The following is a 14,745-nucleotide window of genomic DNA, read 5'->3' on the forward strand; positions in this document are numbered from 1 at the left end:
CCTGCCCACATGGGACAGCCTTGCAAGCTTCCCATGGTGTATTCATATGCTAAATCCAGTAACAAGCTGGATCTCATTCCCCTGACCCTGAAGAGCCTCCAGTGTGACATCATTGGGAGGGCCGAGTCCAGAGAGACTTCTAAGATCTCAGGGAAAGGACAAATGAGAGGTTACTGAGCCCGCCCGAGAAATATATTTACAAGACACAGAAATACTTCTTGGTATTTACTCAATAAGCTATGGAAATGTACATGAATTTAAAATGCATTTTTGCTATGCTAAAGAAGCCACTTGAAAGGCCAGGAACTGCACAATTTTACTCTTTACATGATATTTGGGAAATAAGTGAAAAAGCAAAGTTATGAGAATGGAAAATAGGTGTTTATAGAAGTGGTTGCAAGACTGAAGACAAAGATTTAGAAGTCATGAGTTGTGAACTATATAGCACTGAATAGCAGATCCATGATTTCATATTTGTCAAAGCTCATATAGAGTAATTTTATGGTATGGAAAAAAAATCAACTGAGATGGCAAAAAAAGTTTCAGATGTAATGCCGAAACAAGTCAATCTGTCTTAAAAAGGCATTAACATGATCACAGTGGAGTGGGGAACAGCTATTCAACTACGTTACTTTAGAAAGGGTATTTTGATGGAGAGTGTTAAGTCTAATGATAAAAAACCAAAAAAAGCAAAATATTTACACTGGAGCAATAGCACAGTGGGTAGGGTGTTTGCCTTGCACGTGGCAGACGCGGGTTCGATTCCTCTGTCCCTCTCGGAGAGCCTGGCAAGCTACCAAGAGTATCCCACCCGCACAGCAGAGCCTGGCAAGCTCCCCGTGGTGTATTTGATATGCCAAAACAGTAACAAGTCTCACAAGGGTGATGTTACTAGTGCCCGCTTGAGCAAATCAATGAACAACAGGATAACAGTGCTACAGTGCTATTTAAACACTAGAGAGTTGATCAATTTGTTTCTCACAGGAGTATTACTTATAAATATTCTGGTGTTAAACAAATAAATCCCTGAAAAAAGGGAACCAAAATAATAACAATTATAAAAAAACAAATTACTATAATAAAAACATACTGGATAGCCATTGCACTGAAAACCTGAACTTAGAATTAAGGGACTTATAGACGATTAGACACGTATCAGCAGTATATTGATCAACAACACAGTTTATTGTAAACATAGTCTATTTGTCAACAATCAAATTGACAACACTTTATACATATCATTGTATACTATTAACATCATACAGAAAACAACCCACTGTACTCGGTTACAGTTTTGGTACGTTAAAATCTTTGAATACAAACTGTATTTTGAAACACTGAACAGAAAAGAGAAACATGAATATTCAGCAGAGAAAACTAAAAACATAAAAGAAGCCACACCCGCCCCCCCCAAAAAAAACCCCAAATCATCATCTGATCGCATATTTTAAATCAAAATCAGATGAGCATTAATCTTTAATGACTTAAACTTCGCAGGTCTTTTGACCCACATGAATGGTGAAACTGTACCATATTAAATTCTATGCCCTTTTTGATAGTTTTTCCTCTTGGTTTCTGAAAAATGTTTGCTGTGGTTTAAGCTACACTAGAGAATCGGGTGGGAGGGGGAGTGGAAAGGCAGCCCAAAGTATAATGAAAATACTTTAGACATTTGCACACACACAAAGAATTGATAAAATGTTTTCATAAATCTTTGGTAAATAATATGAACTATACTTTAAATTTACCTTTTGTGAACTGGATCAACATTTAAGATTAAGGAGACAGGTCCTAATGTGAGTTAACATCTGAATAAAACAGCCAAATTCACAGGCAAAGCACAAAAGCAGCTTTCATATAAGCTCGAAATAAAAAGCAGACTTCCTCTCCTTAAGAGAGGCTTTCAGCTAGGAATCAGTCTTTTCTTAGTCATAAGGGAAACCAGATATGACCTAATGTTTTTTCAGTAACTTTTCCTAAAATTCATGATCATTACTGGGTTTTATCTCTCTCTTCATTATCTGTGAAGAGAGACAGAGCAGCAAATCACTCCCATATTTCACACCCTAAATTCACCACTGGGGTTCACTGCAAACAACTAAAAATATTCAATTCTTTATTAGTGTACAAGTTATTACAGTATGTTCTCAACTACTAACAGAAGAATAAATACAGTTAATTCAAACAAAGCAAATAAAGATGAGATTAAAGAGCCCTGATTGAATTAATGAAAGTTAGAAATTTTGGTTGAAAAACTGTAGAAACTACATACATACCTAATCAATTGCACTGGGAATGTACAATATCAATAATTGGAAAAATAAATGGGTGATTCACAGTCATAAGAAATTATTTTACTATTGGTATTTTTTTCTCTTATAGACAAACATATAATAAACACTTGGTATCTACTTCATATGACACAAAGTAGAAAACTAAGTGTTACCACATTTACCCCAAACACAGCACCGAACGTGCCATGCGTGACCTGTTCCAAAAATTTCAATTCTACAGGCCATGGTATTGGATGCATGGTTCTTTTAACAGCTTTAAAAAAAAAGGCATATATACTTCCAGAAGTATGCTAATACACAAACATTAGTTCTATAAAGAACAAAAGTTATCAGCAAAGATGCTTAGGTTAGTTTAGTTCTAAAGTTTTAAATACATGTTTGACTGGATCATTTGGTTACAGTTTTAAACTAACAAACCATATTATCCTATGAGAAAAGCTAACAATGCACAAACTTCCCAAGGAAGGTAAACTGAAAAATCTAAAAAATGATTCCAATTATTCTAGTATTTGAGATACTAAAAGAATCAATGACTCAAGAAACATGTGAAAATAATAATTTTTTATCATTTCCTCCCAAAACTAGTCACATGAATTTAAAACCCATATTGAGTAATGAGGTCTTCAAAGTAGGTTTATCATTAAGAGTTTTGATCAGAAGACACAGACTTAATGCCGCTAATATCTAATCATAACCTAAAAATCACAATCCTTGGTTTGAAAACATAAAATTCAATCTCCGAACAATTCACTGGTAAAGCTACTAAACAAAAAGTGAGTCTGGGTGAAATGTGCAGCAGGCACAGTTATGAGTGGAAAATAAATTTTGTTTTTTCCATAGAGACTCTGAAAATATAAAGCCCAAAGAGAATGGTAAAAGAAGTCCACATATAAACATTATTTAAAAAATAGAATGTTTTCCAAAGCTTTTCATGAGATGTCAATGTAGAATCATATTCTGAGTTAAGACCTTATAAATCAAGGTTAAACTATACACAGCTATGCTGATTTACATACCTCCAACAATGCTCAGCTGATATACATAATTTACAGACATCCAGAGAAAATCTTAATGCCCCACTGGATCAGCTCTCGATACTGGATGTTCACTGTTAAGAGTTTTGCGTTACGTACCAAGAAACCTTTTCAGAGGAAGAGTTCCACCTCTCCCCCGGATCCCCCCAAAGAGTAAGTAACAAAATATAAAATTAAACAAGATTTATGTTTGATAAACTAACATATAAAATTACCACCGCAATATTCAGAGTGACTGTTGATAAACTTAACAGTCATCATAAAGCCTATAAAGTATATTGTTAGTTTTAAAAAAGAAATGCAGATTGTCTCCAGGTAAAAAATACAGTGCAAGCTGCTGAGAAGCTCTGTTGCATTCGGAAGTGCAGGAACAAGGCGCGTTCAGAAGCACTTGCCCCTCCCCCCAGCATTTCGCACCAGTCACGCAGGACCCACAGGGCAGCAGCAGGGCGCCTCTCGGTGGCTGCCACCATAAAGCTAATGTTAAAAGGAAAAAAGGCATAAAGTGTGGGCAACGAATGGCGAAACCGAATTATTGCAAATGGAGATTAGCGACGAGAAGTGAGGAGGGCGACCGTCCACTCCATTCTGATAAGATGCCATCTTTAAATATTAAGTTCTTTGCAGGCAGAGGGACCCCCAGATCGGCAGAGGAGGACGACTGGGAAAGCAAACTTGAAAAGCTGGCCTCTGTGTGAAGATCCAATGGCGAAGCACCTTCCTAAAAGATGAAGACACAAGAGCGGGATTCTGTAGTGTCAGCACTTTATCCAAACCACTTGCTACAGCTGAAAAACATCTATGAAATGCCAAGGTCCTGCATGTAAGGCGAAGATCCTCTCCACAAACCCAAAGAACAATGATTTTGCGTTAAGAGGTGCAAAAATGATCACTATGAGTCAGACTGTGGTGGCTGAGCTGACACAAAGAGGAGGAGGGGAGGCTCCGAGCTAAGGAAGAACAGAGTCCCTACAACTCCGAAAAAAACAAAAGAGCAACCTCTGCACCGCCAGGGTTCCCCGGTTCCCAAGTTCACCACAGATTTCTCCCCAATCTCCAACTCAAAACTTCCACCTTACCTGCCCTCTTTTCCTCAACATTCCACTACCCACACACCCACTCACCTTGTCCATTACCCAACTTCAAGAATCTCTCTCACCTGTCCCCCAGCCCTCCCCGCCTTAGGCCAAGTGTCAGCAGATGAGTACAGAAATGAGAGGCATTGTTGGTTCCTCCCTCCCCTGCCACGTTCTATCAGCCAGTAGTCAGAGTGACTCACTCCCCCTACCCCCCAGAGCCACCAGTGCAGCCTAAGCCATACCTGAGTGGTCCCCAGCACAGCGGCTCTCACTGCGCCAGTGTGCCTAGTGCAGTGAAAGAGCCCGTACATGAAAACTTCAGAAATCCTATCAACTTACTGCATCCTTAAAAATTTGGGGTCTTAATATGCATATTTACTGGCATAACAGAACTTATGTGTCATAAACTTCTTCTAGTAATATGTGTGAATTTATTGTAATCTTTTTGTGTGGCCTGGTGCTCCAGACCATGTGGTGCTGGGGAACATGAGTTCTCTGCAGTCCCAGTAATTTCTGTATTTTTTATTCACTGTTGTTTCATTAAGTTATGGATAACAGAGCCTCAGGTATACAATATTCCAACTGCAAACCCACCACCAGGGCTGGAGCAGGGTAGGGCCCTTACCTTACAAGTAGCCAGACCAGGGACCAGGTTGGACCCCTGGCACCACACAGGGTTCCCTGAGCATCACCAAGAGTAAGTCCTGAGCACCACTGGGATGGTCCCCAAACAAAATAAACCAAAAATCCACGGCCAGTGTCAGTGTCCATCCCTAATGATCTAAGGGGTTCCCTCCCTGTCCCGATCCCAACCCTCCTTGGCATTCAATTTTAAAAAATTTACATTCTTACAGTTTGGGTCTCACACTGACACCTTGCTGACTTCACCAATACCCTGACGTCAGAACCATCTGCCGCCTCTGCCTGCCCTCACCACTATTTTTTTTTTTTTTTGAGCTTTTTGGGTCACACCCAGCAATGCACAGGGGTTACTTGTAGCTTTGCACTCAGGAATTACTCCCAGTAGTGCTCAGGGGATCATTTGGGATGCTGGGAATCGAACCCGGGTCGGCCGCATGCAAGGCAAATGCCCTACCTGCTGTACCTGCTCCAGCCCCCACTATCATTTTAACAACTACCTTCACTTGGGTTGTTATAATAGTCTTGGAGCTTATGTTTTTGTTTGTCCTCTTTTAATCTATCCCTTAATAATGAACTTTAAAAAAAAATCCATCTAAAGCAATACCATTCCTCTGTCTAAAGGCTTACACTTTCAGACACAGTATAAGAGGTACTATTTAAAAACAGTACAAGGGATAAAAGTACTTGCCTTGCATGTATGTGACCTGGGTTCAAAGAAAAACTGTTTAAACCATTTTTTTTTTTTTTGCAAAGGAGAGGGGGTTGGGGTCAGGGTCACTCCTGAGCACAGAGCCAGGAGTAGCCACTGAACAATCCTGAAAATGACCCAATCTCTCACCCCAAAGGAAATTAAAGCCTTCCCATTGTATACTCAATATAAGGTGAAAATTCTTTGATATCCTCTATAGAAGCTCCACCATGCCCTGCAGTTACGCCTCTCTATCACAAGGCAGATTATATCAGGCCACAGTGGCTGAGTCTCCCTGAACAGAGACTGTCCTGACCGTGTCTTAGCACTTAGCATATCCTAAGCCCTGTCTGGAACCCTCTTCCCAACGCTCAGGTTCCCATTTATGTAAGATCTCTAAAATCTGCTCTACCACTGGATTCAACTCCTTACACTTGAAGGAGTTTGTTTCAATCTGAGTATTTACTTCCAGACTTCAAATTCCCCTTGACTATTATCTCGGGTAACACTGGAAGCCCAATAGCACAGGCTGCGCCGTTTTTCCAGCACTTGAAAAAGGCTCCAGCAGAGATTCAAGTATTCACAGAAGACACCCATGAAGCAAAAGTTTCAAACTACTGACTTCATACTGCTGGATCAGATATTCTGAGAGAAAATTCTGTCAAAGTTTATCTACAAATAATATCTAAGAAGTTCTTTCACTCCTAATAAGACAAAAGTTTAGAGCAAAGTTCCCAAACTTACTTGGCGTTAAGTTAAAAAAAAAAAAAAAAGACCCCAAATCCCATCTGCCTTCTTCCAGTGAGTAACAGAAAGCAACCCCAGTTGTACCTGAGGCTCCTACCACCTGCCTGGCCTGAATCATGTCAGCAGCCCCCAACGGGGGCAATTATCATTTGGGGGAACATTGGTCTAAACCAATGTCTTTTACCACAACAGACAATCCCATCTCGGCCACAGAAACACTACTGCAATAATCCACGCAGGGGGACTACGACTACAATCAGCACCTTATAGGAGTGTGGCCCGTAACAGATGCTGAATACGTTTCTACTGAGCCACTGGCACAGTTCACCGGAGGCTCCCAGACTTCTTTGGCCTGCCACCACTTTTCAGACAAAATAAAAACAAAAATCACTCAGTAGCCCCTGGAAATCTACCTCCTTTGAGCAAACAGAGAGAGAGCACCACTCTCCCTGCAGTTATGCTCCCGGCTACTACCACACAACAGCTCACCCAGCATCCCAGCCCACCCTAGGAGGGCATATTGCCCACTTTGCGTAACAGTGCTTTAGACCCAAGACCAGGTAAATGAAATCAGAGGTAAACTGATTACTTCCTGAATCTAAGTGTCTTCATTTATCAATTAAAATTAATGCTTAAAGGTGCAGGAGCAACAGTACAGAGGTTAAAGCATTTGCTGTGAACATGGCCACCCAGGTCCAAGCCCTGCCAGGAGTGATCCCTGAGCACAGAATCAGGAGAAAGCCCTGAGTACAGCTGAGTGTGTTTAAAAACCAGTAATAATAATGGTAAGTGCTTATTTCACATCTTGCAAGTGTGCCAAAGAGATCAAAAGGTGCTTTGCATTCTTTATAGCTCTATATAAAATCATTTATATTTATTAGATTTTGTTACCTGGAATGAGTGAACAAAGTTAAGGACTTGTAGAGAGAGTTTTCTACTGGAATGTAAAAGGTCTTGAAGGCTGGAAAAAAAGGGAGGAGGAAATTTTCTTAAAATTTAATAGCAAAACCAAATAGCTCACAGAGTTTAATTTTAGCAAATGAAATACGTATCTATTTGTATGTATATCCTTACTAATCACAAAGAATTTTGAGACACCTAAATGCAATGCTTGTGAATGCAATTCCTACCTGTTTTAACATGGAGTAATAATTTAAAAAAATTGTTTTTAATTAAAACATTACATATAATCAATATGAAAAATTCTTGCCAATAAATTAAAAACCATTAACAAGTAGAACGTTACAGAAAATCTTTAAAACAAATGTAAGAACTTTGAGGAATGATAAATATGACACAAACATTAAACATACAAGTAAATTTTAAAAGCCATCATGAGAAAAAGGCTAAATATAACATATATCAACTCATCTAAATTAGTATTTGTCAAACAGGTGACATTTTAAGTAGCTATATTTAAAGCTATGCATTTCTACTTTTGATTTATGACACTATTTTTTATTTTCAAAGCATAATTGAAATTATTTGCAAACTGAATAGAACCTACATGAAGCCAGCTTAATGATGTAAATAAGTTATCACGTTATCAAGTTTGTTTTCCTAAATAAAGAAGTTCCTGTACTCTGTACCTATCACCTCTTCACGTACTTGACCATGACAATCCCTCTTGCTAACCATTCCTGAGGGACCAGAGAGGACATATGGGGGTCACCTGCATGGCATCTGATAACTAGTTCAAGCTCACTTTAAAAAATGTATGACAGGAAGGAAATTCAGATACTCATCTACGTCACCACAAAAAAATGTAATCACTGTAAATATAACTTGAGTCTGTGTATGTTATTTACTTAAAAAAGCAAAGTTCCTAATCACTTATAAGGATGTCATTTCACCACAATCTCAGCAAACCGGTATAACATAACAAAAATATGCCAATTAACATGCTAATATAATTAAAATACATGTCGGCATATGCCTCGTATCCAAGCCACTGAAACACAGACAATATATATACACAAGCAATTCCTGTGGCCATGTGTGGGAAAATAAAGAAAATTAAGCTGTATCAACTACTGAGAGCTCCAAATCCTAGTAGTAGAAAAGATGACGATGAATACAAACCCTCACCTCTCTTTTCGGCAAAGGCCATGTGCAGCAATTTTTCTACACACTTTTCGGTTTAAGTCAGAGCTGAACAGTGGAATTCCAAAGCACAGCTCCAGAGGAACCCAATCTGCTTCTGTTGTGGCAACTACAAACGGACACACGAACTCATTAGCCATACAGATACTCACTTTGACTGTGGCTGGTGAGGGCTCCCAACTGAACTACTGTCCCACTGAGCAACAGCCACTAACAGCCTACACAGAGCAGGGGCAGGGACAGGGTAAGTACAGCTCCAACTCTGGAAATGTTTCTAGCAACAGCACACAGCTTTTCTCTGATGCTGAAAATACTATTTTATTCAAAAAAGATGAAAAACTAAAAATATTTAACACAGGAAAAATAAAACTGAAGTTATTATTCTTGAGTCACAGTTCTGGAATTTAATTAGTATTCTTACGTATGAATATTCTCAGAACATACATAATTGAAAAGTTTCATTAGGATAGGAAGAGAAAACAAATGACATTTAAAAAAAAACCCTTGGGGGCTGGAGCAATAGCACAGCGGGTAGGGCGTTTGCCTTGCATGCAGCCAACCCGGGTTCGATTCCCAGCATCCCATATGGTCCCCCGAGCACAGCCAGGAGTAAGGATATACATAAATGTTGAGTCAGGAGTGACCCCTGTGCATCGCAGGGTGTAGCCCCCTCCAAAAAAAACCCCCCCAAAAAAACCCTCAGAAATCAAAGTCTGCATAATTTTTAAAACCTTACCCGAATTTTGCTTTGCGGTTGAATCTACAGTTACTTCCTCAATGACCATTTCAAATGACTCTGTACTGCCATTTACATCTGAGCCGGAAGCCAAATCATGTTCTCCTTTTAATTAAAGAAAATACTCTTTATTAGTACCCTGGTAGTTAGCGTAAGTCATAAATAAATCAGTCGTAACATGAAAGGAGATTCTGCTCTCTGAGGTTGCTACATATCCTACAATACACAGGGCTGCTTCTGTAACTTAGCCAACTCAAAATCTAAACAGTGCTGAGGCTGTGAAACCTAGGCATACTGAAACAAGATTCCAAGGGCAGAACACGACTTTAGACTTTCACTTACATCAGAAAGTCACTTCCTTTCCTGTGGAAATACGTAATTTGATTATGTTCTTCCTCTTTAAAGTTCTCTCTCTTCCTTTATTATCATCCACTGTAAGATAAATCCTTTCTTTTGGCCAAAATAATCCTTCCATTCAGCTAATTCATTTTGCTGAAGGGCTGCTATTTTCTCAAGATCTATCCATTTCTGTCATTTTTCCAAAACTCATTTCCAGCTCTACGTTCTCTAAGAGGCCTTCTCTGACAGTTTAATGGGACCAAGACGTGCCTACCCTGTCTTCTTACAGCACTTTAGGTCACAGAACACCTCCCTGGCGATCTTGTTTGTTTTAAGGTACCACCTGGCTGATGCTCAGGGGTTACTCCTGGCTCTGCATTCAGAAATTACTTCTGGCAGTGCTCAGGAGACCATATGGGAAGCCAAGGAGTGAACCTGGCAAGGCAAGCGCCACTCTGCCTGCTGCCCTGTCTCTCCAGCCCCTCCACAGCAGTCATTCAACACTGCACACCAACAGCTGATTTGCTTGCCTGTTTCCCCAGCTACGGTTTTACTCACTGAAATAAAATCAGTATTCACCAATCTGAGTACCTCTAGCACCTAACTGCTTAGGTGGTCTGTGTTTGTAGAAAATTCTGTGTTTGTAGAAAACTAAAATAAAAATGTCAGCTATAGTAAACACACTTAGAAAATTGTTCCAAACCTAAAGGCGACGTCTCTGAAAAATGCCTCTGCCATATCTGGTAGTTGATTGTTGAAAGTCACACAATTGCTCTGGCCATAGGAATAGGTGAGGAAAAGATACCCCATTCAAAGAAAGCCCAGGCAATCAACCCACTGGAGGGCTAGCAATAATCACCTTCCCTCAGAATTTCAGACCAAGAGACTCAGACCAACCAATGACACACAATCCAAGAAAAATGTTTCTTTAGTGATTAATCCATATATATGAACAGACAGATGTCCAAAGAATGTCACAGTATTTCCTACCCTCACAGAAGAAAATTATTTAAAAACTCAAAATCCCCAAGGGTCACTCTGCTTTCTCAACATTAAGAATGTATTACTCTTAATTTAAACTCAATTGTTGGCCAACCTCTCTCATCAGAAGCATCGCTGAGTTTTCTGTTCACAAGCTGGCTAGACGCATTCAACATGGTCACATAGCCACAAAAGTGCTGCAAGTCCACTTTGCTCCGTAATACTTGCAATGCCTTATGGACACCCATATTGACACGAGTGAACTCTAAAAATGAAGAGTAGACATCACATTTTAAGAGCTTTTATAACATAATACCAAAACATAAGTATACTTTCATTTTATCAAGTATCCATGAAAGCAAAAGGATACTGCACATACAGGACATATTGATAGCCTTCAGGAGGGAGGCATTTGATGTATTACAACTAATTATCTGCTAAATAAGCAATTGGACCAATCAGTGGTAAATTTTTATACTTTGTAGTTCTATTCTGAGATCTCAGATGTTTACTTGGTAAAATATTCTACTGGGACATGTATTAAATATACATATTGCCAAATATTTAAGAAAATTCAAATTATTCTTGAAGTGAAACTAATTTCTCTAAAAACCAAAACTACCAATTTACTTGGAATCATCTCAATAATCATTATTTAAATATTAGACCAAATTCTCATAAATATTTGAAACTGAAAGATGTTTTATACCTAAATATGAAAATTCCTTAAAAAAAAAAAACTCACAAAGTAATCGCCAAGGTTAAAGAGAACCATCAATCAATTCTTCAGAACTTAAAGTTTTGTATCTTTATATGAACAATTGTTTTGTATATAGAATTTATAAAGTATCAAAGGATAAAAAGGCAAAGTATAGCTCCAAAGAAATGCTGATTTTTAAACAGGGGCTTTAATTTCCAAAGAAAGAGAAATTTATCTTCAAATGCTGAGTACATTTATTCACAACAGCCAAAGAGAGCACCTTAGATTCAAAAAAGCGGTTCTGCAGTTTAACCATATGAAAAGGAAAGAGATATTTACAAAATCCTTTTCCTTTTCTCTTCACAGAAAAGGGGTACAATGGTGACTTAAATAATTTTGGAAGAACCCTAAGTTCTTTTATGAATTGATATAAATTAAACCCATTTATTCTCTAAAATCCCATGTAATATATTTCCAGGACTAGACAAACAGGTAATACAAAGAAAATCTGCTTTACAGAAGCAGAAAATACTGTGCTATATGAATATATTATTTTTAATACATTTTTAATATATAATTGAGCAATTAACAGAGAAAAGATATCTTCTACACTAAACAGAAGGAAGAAAGAATTTGCTTAAAAAGAAATTCTGTATGTTCTCCAAGTATACTTAAACAAACCTGGTGGGAAAGGTGGCACAAAAGAGACAGACTGTGTCTTTCTTTTTAAATTGTATTAACAACTTTTCAGTTTAAAATTAAAATCTGGATTAAAAAATTAAAAAAAGGAATTCTGAGCATCTTTCACCAAACTTACTCTAGTTCACATTCACCTTTAAGCTTTCCCTCCTAGATTCTAAGTAGGTGAATTTCTCTTAAATATTACCATCCACTCAAATCCTAATAATAAAAAAACCCCACAATTTATCAGTGAGAATATTATGAAGTAGTGCAAAAATGTTCACTAGCATCCATTTCTAAAATATCTTTTTAAAAGGCCATGAAAAAGAACACTATATCTTCGGGAAAAAAAAAAGTGACTTTCTGAGGATAAAATCTTCTTCCTGTGACTCCCCCTATTCCCTAATCTTAAACAGAGAAGAAACTTTCTCATTCATCTAGACAGGTATTTGCTTATTCTCTTTATCTCTGAGGCAGACTCATACTTCATCAAAGGTCCTCAACAATTAGTTCTTTCTAGGAAAAGTATTCCTTTGAAAGGTCCTCAATTGGCTTTTGATAAGAAAAGGCATATAATTGGAAAACTAACCCATGCCGAATTTTCTTTAAAAACAGAATGGTGGTTACTATACTAGAACTGAAAAATTTAAGACTTCTTTTAAAAAAAAAAATTTTTTTTTTTTTGTTTTTGGTCCACACCTAAAATACCTATATTTTAGGGCTTACTCCTGGCTTTGTGCACAAGGATCAGTCCTGGTGGGCTTTAGGGACCATGCAGGATGCCACGGGTTAAACCCGGGATGGTCACATGCAAGGCAAGTGCCCTACCCACTTTATTATCTCGCCAGCCCTTAAGACTTCATTTCCTACTGTTTTCCAACAAACGGTTGACAAAGAAGACTGATACATAAGTCAACTGATTACAATTCAAAAGTAAGGTACCTCCTTGTAGTTCTGTTTCATCAAATGGAAACGGTATGTGGACAGTTTCTCCTATCCCATGCAAACCATGTCCCTAAACGTGATGAAACACAAGGTGAAAAGGATATGAAAACCCTGCATTCCTGGCAACAGACTTTCAAACAGTAAGATTATATCATGTGATGACATATTCCACATTAACTCATTTTAAAAATGTCAACAAATTTCAACATTGTCCAACAACAAGACAATCTTATCTGATTACAAACCTATGAGGCAATGTGCCTTAAGCTGAGTTTATGAGTTAAAGGAGGCTGATTTAACAGGAAAAATAAGATGTTAGTTCAATGAAGATTTTTGGAGAAGATTAAGTACACTCATACAAGGTTTGGCCACAGTTCTGAAAAAGTTAAGGAAGAATTCCCATCATCATCTGGCATATCATGTACTAAGAATACAAAACTCTAGAATTTGCCTTGAAAAAAAATACATAATCTTTTATTTACTGCATCATTCCAATTACACATCTGATAACTGAAAACCACCAAAATGCCCATAATAGAAGACAGACTGGCTAAGTAAGCACGTATTTTCATTACAGCTGCAAAAGAGAAGGGGAAGCAATCTATACACTCTCCAACTGCTAAGCGGAAGAGGGGCATATTAGTGTGAACTGCTCGCAGACAAACTTTAGAGAGGCAAGGAAGAATCTAATGCTGCAGTTATCTCATTTGGAGGAGACATGGGGAGAAAGAAGTGGATCAACTATGTTAGAAGGGCAATGATCCTTTTCTCTATATATCTTTGAACAATTTATTTATGAGTCATCTAAGTGTGCTACATATTAAAAATTAAAATTTGTCTATGAATCTAACCAACCCACTCCCATATTAAAAATAATTGTCTCCTCATATCACTTTCAATGTATGCTAAAGTCTTAATTCCCAAGTTTGTTTTGATTTTATAATTCTGTAAAATTAAATTTAACTATTAAACAATAAATACTAAAATAATTTAACTATGATACTTATGTACATTAAGTATCATAAAATAAAATTTAACACTGGAGGTCTACATTGCCAGATACCCTCATTTAAATGAAAAAATTAATTTCAGAGAAAAATCACACTGATTAACAAACAACGAATATATTTCGTTGATAACCTGCTCCTACTCCATTGAGAGACTTCTGATTTAAGCTCTAAACAAGCAGGCTACAATAAATGTGGTTTTAATGAAAATCTTAAATTAGTTAAAGTTTTAAATGTTAATGAAGGATTTGTACCTTGGTTGGTCACAAAATATAGGGAGGTCTAGCATTGACTCTTCGGCAGGCTTGAGTGGTGGTGACAGTTGTCAAAATATCAAATGTAACCAAAGTAGAGAGAGAGTATGGAGAAAATTGTCTGCCACACAAGCAGGGGATGGGTTGGAATGGGGTGGGGGGGAAATACTGGGGATTCTGGTGGTGGAAAGTGTGCACTGGTGAAGAGATAGGTATTTGATGATTATATGACTGAAGCTCAAACATCAAGGGGGAAAAATAAAGTTAACATTCAGAATAGAATAAATTAAAAAAGTAATGTGGAGTTCATGCCCAATTCAATCAGTTTAATCAATGGCTGAATAAATAGCAGTACTCATACATTATTTTTTTTTGAAGTGCATAGATTTTATTTAGAGGTTTCTGAGGGAAGGAGGAAGGGATAAGTGGGAGAGAGAATAGTGAAAATAACGTGCTCATGAGAGAACTCGGGCTTCTCCAAGGGTGGAGGAAGCCCCTACACATAACCGAGCTTT

The 14,745-nt window shown here is 37.9% G+C and overlaps 1 protein-coding gene across 2 annotated transcripts in view; it reads right to left on the reverse strand.

Annotated features, from left to right (window-relative positions):
• Positions 1-1,157: 1,157 nt before the first annotated feature.
• Positions 1,158-14,745, reverse strand: part of FAM91A1 (family with sequence similarity 91 member A1) — a 53,857-nt gene continuing 40,269 nt past the window's right edge. For both annotated transcript variants that reach the window (XM_004607635.2, XM_055127565.1), the window contains exons 19-24: positions 12,967-13,039; positions 10,759-10,908; positions 9,324-9,428; positions 8,573-8,696; positions 7,376-7,445; positions 1,158-4,049 (exon numbers count right to left, since the gene is read on the reverse strand). In XM_004607635.2, the coding sequence (XP_004607692.1) occupies positions 3,861-4,049; positions 7,376-7,445; positions 8,573-8,696; positions 9,324-9,428; positions 10,759-10,908; positions 12,967-13,039 (711 nt within the window). In that variant the 3' untranslated portion in view covers positions 1,158-3,860. The remainder of the gene's footprint in view (positions 4,050-7,375; positions 7,446-8,572; positions 8,697-9,323; positions 9,429-10,758; positions 10,909-12,966; positions 13,040-14,745) is intronic.

This window comes from Sorex araneus, chromosome 2, assembly GCF_027595985.1.
Source record: "Sorex araneus isolate mSorAra2 chromosome 2, mSorAra2.pri, whole genome shotgun sequence".
NCBI lineage: Eukaryota > Metazoa > Chordata > Mammalia > Eulipotyphla > Soricidae > Sorex > Sorex araneus.